Source organism: Ylistrum balloti, unplaced genomic scaffold (assembly GCF_031769215.1).
Source record: "Ylistrum balloti isolate Yb309-2 unplaced genomic scaffold, AGI_CSIRO_Ybal_v1 Utg371052, whole genome shotgun sequence".
Taxonomy (NCBI): Eukaryota; Metazoa; Mollusca; class Bivalvia; order Pectinida; family Pectinidae; genus Ylistrum; species Ylistrum balloti.
In genome coordinates this window covers 405376-412873 of record NW_026782582.1, presented here as the reverse complement: position 1 = coordinate 412873, position 7498 = coordinate 405376, and the positions used below count along the sequence as shown (strand labels likewise).

The following is a 7498-nucleotide window of genomic DNA, read 5'->3' as shown; positions in this document are numbered from 1 at the left end:
GAACACGCGGAGTAAAAACACGGCCGGAAACGAAGTTCTCGAACAATCAAAAAACTACGAACGAGAGCACAAAGCCTACCGTACGCAGCAAGATTGCACTGCATAAATAAAACGGCCGTACAACACGGCCGACAAAGCAGCAAGAAAACAAATTCCAACTTCACGCAAATCCGAGCAACGAGACAAGTAGTCACGCACTCGAATACGTGGAGGAAAAAAAAAAAAAAACGGCCGGAAATACGGTCAAAATAAACAAATGACAATACTTAATTTCACAATATAAGTTGGGAGATGGGTTTATAGACTGCTAATAGAGTAACAATATACTCAAACGACAATGGCAGTACGAAGAGAAGGAGTAAGAAAAGCACTTAGCTCAGACACCTCCGCACTCGTCGGCAGCCATAAAGGTAAGAGGAAGGGAGATCACTCTGCGTTCCTGCCGTGATGGCTCATGGATCGTAGGGAGGGCGGGATTGTTTTTCTTTTGAATCTTTTGTTGTTGGGATACAAAGATGGGTGTAGGTACTGTATTTGCATACTAAAGTTATGGTAATTATTACTGAAATGAAATTAGCATTTACATTCAATAAATCTAAGTTAGCCTATGTAGGGATCTAGAATGGATAGGGGCCAGTTCAGAAAGATGTGACCTCAGTTTGATATTGTTATCCACAGGTTAATGGAGAAGACCTACGAGACGCTACCCATGATCATGCAATCCAGGTACTACGCCAAACTCCATCAACCGTGAAAATCTCTGTGTTCCGCGATGATAACCAAGTCAAAGAGGAAGACATTTACAATATATTTGCTGTAGAGCTTATGAAGAAGGCAGGGCGAGGGCTTGGGCTCAGTATCGTCGGCAAACGTAATGATGTTGGAGTTTACATCTCAGACATTGTAAGTGTTGACAAATAAACAAGATCAGATGTTTGATGTTTATCAATATATTCTTTACATTTTAAGACTTTAATATACAATATCAGATAGAACTAGTCTGAAGAGATGCCATTTAGTTTTTTGTTTTCACTGTAAAAGCTGTGAACTTTGTGTTATAGGTAAAGGGGGGAGTGGCTGAGGCTGACGGCAGACTTATGCAAGGGGACCAGATTTTAGCAGTGAACGGAGAAGATATGAGGAATGCAACACAAGAGTATGCAGCCACTGTGCTCAAGGTAATCAGCTTCTCTTTATCTTAAACATTAAGGTAATCAGCTTCTCTTTATCTAAAACCTCAAGGTAATCAGCTTCTCTTTATCTAAAACCTCAAGGTAACCACCTTCTCTTTATCTAAAACCTCAAGGTAATCAGCTTCTCTTTATCTAAAACCTCAAGGTAATCAGCTTCTCTTTATCTAAAACCTCAAGGTAATCAGCTTCTCTTTATTTAAAACCTCAAGGTAATCAGCTTCTCTTTATCTAAAACCTCAAGGTAGCCAGCTTCTCTTTATTTAAAACCTCAAGATAATCAGCTTCTCTTTATCTAAAACCTCAAGGTAATCAGCTTCTCTTTATCTAAAACCTCAAGGTAATCAGCTTCTCTTTATCTAAAACCTCAAGGTAATCAGCTTCTCTTTATCTAAAACCTCATCTAAAACCTCAAGATAATCAGCTTCTCTTTATCTAAAACCTCAAAATCAGCTTCTCTTTATCTAAAACCTCAAGGTAATCAGCTTCTCTTTATCCTCAGCAGCTTCTCTTTATTTAAAACCTCAAGATAATCAGCTTCTCTTATCTAAAACCTCAAGGTAATCAGCTTCTCTTTATCTAAAACCTCAAGGTAATCAGCTTCTCTTTATCTAAAACCTCAAGGTAATCAGCTTCTCTTTATCTAAAACTTCAAGGTAGCCAGCTTCTCTTTATCTAAAACCTCAAGATAATCAGCTTCTCTTTATCTAAAACCTCAAGGTAATCAGCTTCTCTTTATCTAAAACCTCAAGGTAATCAGCTTCTCTTTATCTTAAAACCTTCTCTTTAAAAACCTCAAGGTAATCAGCTTCTCTTTATTTAAAACCTCAAGGTAATCAGCTTCTCTTTATCTTCTCTTTAAAACCTCAAGGTAATCAGCTTCTCTTTATCTAAAACCTCAAGGTAATCAGCTTCTCTTTATCTAAAACCTCAAGGTAATCAGCTTCTCTTTATCTAAAACCTCAAGGTAACCAGCTTCTCTTTATCTAAAAATTCTACCATCAAATTCATTATAAAGACAAAGTGATTTAAATTAACCACATGTTTCTTATCTGTGATTGATAGTTATTAATTTTCTAGATCAGTTAGAAATCTTTACATTATCTTAAACACCTTCTTGTAATATGCAACATAAGGCAAGTAGCATTTAGAGATGAATGTTCAAAAGAATGACCTTGACCTTATTTGAAAGTTACAGGCGCCATGTAGGTTTCAATCTTTCTACCTCTTTTCGTTTATCAAGAGGCCTTGGGGCATGCCATTAAGCCAATTGCATGCTGGAAGGAAAGCCATTGTGTTCAAATGTGTGACCTTTGATCTGCTTTTGTCGTCATATGGTTAAAAATTGTTAAAGTATTACAGCAACTCCTCAAAAATGAAGAGGTCCTGTAGGATGATATTCGAATAGTACAGCATGACTGAATTCAGTCCTACAAATTTTGTGCAAATGAATTTCCTTGATCTTTTATTAAGATCACAATGGTCAACTGTGTTTATTTAATTAATAATCATTAATAAACTTTACATAACCAAGAGGCCAGAGATTATTATATTGGGTCTGTTACATTTTGGATGAAGGGCTTCCAAGTAATTTTGATGAAGTATTAAACATATATTGAGAGTCAAAAAGTTTAGTACAGACAGGAAAGTTTCTAAAATAAACTTTATCCAATTCTGTCGTCTGTTTATGAGCTGCAGAACATGAGCGATACAGGTCCTTTAGGACTCTTGTTGAATAGATGCTGAACACAATGTTTTGACTTGTTTTAAAATTGGCATGTGTAGGTTTATTGATTTTTTGTTTCATTTACATGTTCTTTTATCTCATTTACAGACAACAATGGGGAAGATTAATCTTTCTGTTGGGAGACTAAAGGCGGGCTCTCGCACATCCTCAAGACACAACTCAAATTCTGGCAATGCTCTCAAGAAATCAGAATCTTCAGCTAGCAACAAGTCAAGAGGGAAACATAACAAAAGTAAGAGACATTCATGTTAAACCATGTTGTATCATCTTATATCTATATATGTATCACCTCAACTTTGTTCACTGTTTGTCACACTTCAACCCACAGTCCCTCACTCTCCTGTATAATGTCACACTATAACCCACAGTCCCTCACTCTCCTGTATAATGTCACACTTCAACCCACAGTCCCTCCATCTCCTGTATAATGTCACACTACAACCCACAGTCCCTCCATCTCCTGTATAATGTCACACTACAGCCCACAGTCCCTCACCCTCCATCTCCTGTATAATGTCACACTACAACCCACAGTCCCTCACTCTCCTGTATAATGTCACACTACAACCCACAGTCCCTCACTCTCCTGTATAATGTCACACTACAACCCACAGTCCCTCCATCTCCTGTATAATGTCACACTACAACCCACCGTCCCTCAACCTCCTGTATAATGTCACACTACAACCCACCGTCCCTCACTCTCCTGTATAATGTCACACTACAACCCACAGTCCCTCACTCTCCTGTATAATGTCACACTACAACACACAGTCCCTCACTCTCCTGTATAATGTCACACTACAACCCACAGTCCCTCACTCTCCTGTATAATGTCACACTACAACCCACAGTCCCTCACTCTCCTGTATAATGTCACACTACAACCCACCGTCCCTCACTCTCCTGTATAATGTCACACTACAACCCACCGTCCCTCACTATCCTGTATAATGTCACACTACACCCCACAGTCCCTCACTCTCCTGTATAATGTCACACTACAACCCACCGTCCCTCACTCTCCTGTATAATGTCACACTACAACCCACCGTCCCTCACTATCCTGTATAATGTCACACTACACCCCACCGTCCCTCACTCTCCTGTATAATGTCACACTACAACCCACCGTCCCTCACTCTCCTGTATAATGTCACACTACAACCCACAGTCCCTCACTCTCCTGTATAATGTCACACTACAACCCACAGTCCCTCACTCTCCTGTATAATGTCACACTACAACCCACCGTCCCTACATCTCCTGTACAGTGTCACACTGCTAATCCTTAACCTGCTTTAATTGGAACCCTGTCCTAATTCTTGACCTGCTTTATTTATCAACCTGTCTTAATCCTTGACCATCCTAAATCATAACTCTATCCTAATCCTTGTCCTTCCTTAATCAGAACCCTGTCCAATCCTTTCTTGTCTTAATCAGAAATCTATTCTAATCCTTAACGTGCTTTAATTATAACCCTGTCCAAATCTTTGATCTGTCTTAATCAAAACTCTGCCCTAATTCTTGACCTCTCTTAATCAGAACCCTCTCCTTATCCTTGACCTGCCTCAATCAGAATGCTTTTTCTATGTGCTGTTTTTTAAGTTTGCTGTCTGATTTCAATAGAAATGTCAGTAAAAGAGGATATCAGGTTTACCTGTAATAAGCCCACCCCTTACATTGGCTCATAGGTTGTACCCAGAGCCCCACTGTAAGATAGACTTTTTTAACCTTAGATTAGGCATTAGGTAAGTAGTAAGCTTACAGCTTTGGCCCCCAGGATAACAACTTATATACCTTTCTACATACCACTAACCCTCACCTTTATATAATGATTTAATCACAGGATTCATAACACATCTTCACCATAAACGAAAATATAACATACCATTCTCAAAGTCAAACATACAAACTTGTGTTTTCTACGTTTACATCATCCTTGTCACTTTATGCCAATCTTGTGTGTTGATTTATAAATCACCAATGTCCGAACAGTCCTATTGATGCATCATACATGACACTTTAATAGAAGATGACAAAAAATATAAACATAGTCGTTTCACTGGGACATGAAAACATTTCCTGGTGATCCCTTGGTTTAATGAATCTACATATTAGATAAGGTAAGTAATTGTATGGGTTTTAATAGTTTTCTTTCTCTCTTGACAGGTCTGCCCTCCTCAAAAAGCTACTAAACCCTGGTTATCTTTGGTTGCTTTTGTTCCGTGCTAGTACTCTTAATAATTCAATTTTATAATTGACTTGCTCATTTTTGACCAATAGCTGCTCTGTTGTAAATGTTTGCCCAGATGTTGTTCAGCCAGTGTTTGGCAAGATGACCACCAATTGTGTTGTGCAAACAATACCTCAGATAATCACTGTCACAAACGTGGTTTAATTCACCAAGTGGAATACTTGTTATGGATTACAGTTTGTTGTTAAATGATGACCTTGAAATTCTATATTCTGACTATCATGAAATGGTGACCTTGAAATTCTATATTCTGACTATCATGTTCAGGCACTGGACTTATTCAGACTGTTTCATCCATCTGACATGAAATTTTGCACCTGTAAGGAGACAGAAATAAATCACAATATATTTGTATCTATGATACCTGGTTTAATGAGTTTTGTTACTATATATTTGTGTCTATGATACCTGGTTTAATGAGTTTTGTTACAATATGTTTGTGTCTATGATACCTGGTTTAATGAGATATGTTTACTCCATTGTTATTTAAACATAGATACTTTATCTACAATGTACAGCAACAATTATATGTTATTTCTCTCAGAAATTCTCACATTCATACTGCAGTTTTTTTATTTCCAATATTTTTTTTAAATAGAACTGTACAAGAAATACCTGGATAGACTAGACACTATACTAGTGATATCTGGGTAGCTTGATTTTCCTGGTGCTTTGATCATGTTTAGAGAACACATTATAACGGTCAGGTTTTTGTGAGACGTCATTATATGCTATATTAGACATATGAAAATTGTGAGCCTATGCCAAGGTGCAGCATACGTTCGTCTGTCTGAGTCAGCCGTCGGGTGTCAACCAACTGCTTTGTGTCCATCGTTCGTCTGCAATCCTTGAAAAATTGAGGAATCTTTCTTAGATTCCACATGTACATTCCCATTTGTCCTTAGTGTTGTCCTTTTGATTTTGATCAGGAAGACAAAATGGCTGAAAGGTGGCCATTTTTGTTGTTGAGAATGATATTTGCCAAAGATTTACAAAAGTCCTCTTGGTACATAGTAATGTCCTTTCAGTTTTAAGAAAAACAAAGTCTGTATCAGATTTCATATGGAGATCCCCTTGGTCCTTAAGGTTACACTGCATTGTCAATTCCAGGAATAATATAAAAACTGGCCTTTGAGTTGCCATCTTGGATTTTGACAATAAATATTTTCATCTTTCCTAAATTTCATTTGTTGGTTCCTGTTGTCCCTGGCCTAGTTGTGCATTATCCATTTTAAAGTTGATTAGACAAGCAAAATGGCTGAAAAGCAAACATCTTGGATCTGACACTTAAAAATTTGCAAATTTTATTGGAAAGGGATAGAATTCAAACCAAATAAGAGGGAATACGAGAAATGATCCTACTTATAAAGAACAAATAGAGGACATCCAATAGAGGACACCATGATTCCACTGGGATCATGTGTTGTGTAAAATGACTTCTTCAAAAAACCAAGAGGTCAAGAATCAATACATTTGCCAGACGTTTTTTCGAGACAAAGATAAGTGATGATTTTCATAGATTTTGGCCTCCAATAAGGAAATATGATACATCAACATTTTCACTCAATTAAAAGAAAAAAAATTCAATTTGAATGTCATAAATATTTACAATACAAATACAGATATAAAGTAGGAAGAAAAGGGGCATTTTTATACTGAGTGTGTTCTTTCCTTAAGGAATATTCTGATCTGCCGTCAGGTTTTAAGTGACCCGGGCATCACACTGAAGTTTCTTTTTCTTTTTTCTTTTCTTTTTCCCAAAGTTTGCATTAACTGATATAGTTCAGGTTCTGATGGGAAAATGGGTAAAACAGGATAAATCAGGCCTGGGAATCTCTGTAAGTTGTTAGTTTGAACCATTTAGTGTCTCCCGTGAATGCAGATAAAGACAGCTTTAGCTACACAGGGAAATGTTATTAGTAGTGATAGGATAATCTGAGGATTAGGACAAGAAGATATTATTAATGGTGATAGGATAATCTGAGGATTAGGACAAGGATAATCTGAGGATTAGGTCAAGAAGATATTATTGGTGGTGATAGGATAATCTGAGGATTAGGACAAGGATAATCTGAGGATTAAGACAAGAAGATATTATTAGTGGTGATAGGATAATCTGAGGATTAGGACAAGGATAATCTGAGGATTAGAACAAGAAGATATTATTAGTGGTGATAGGATAATCTGAGGATTAGGACAAGAAGATATTATTAATGGTGATAGGATAATCTGAGGATTAGGACAAGAAGATATTATTAGTGGTGATAGGATAATCTGTGGATTAGGACCAGAAGATATTATTAG

At 37.2% G+C, this 7498-nt stretch overlaps 1 protein-coding gene across 1 annotated transcript in view; it reads left to right on the top strand.

Annotated features, from left to right (window-relative positions):
• Positions 1-677: 677 nt before the first annotated feature.
• The window catches only part of LOC132560350 (multiple PDZ domain protein-like), a 29633-nt gene continuing 22812 nt past the window's right edge, over positions 678-7498 (top strand). Inside the window, exons 1-3 of the mRNA XM_060225022.1 lie at positions 678-903; positions 1062-1178; positions 3025-3169. Of these exons, the coding sequence (XP_060081005.1) occupies positions 826-903; positions 1062-1178; positions 3025-3169 (340 nt within the window). The 5' untranslated portion in view covers positions 678-825. The remainder of the gene's footprint in view (positions 904-1061; positions 1179-3024; positions 3170-7498) is intronic.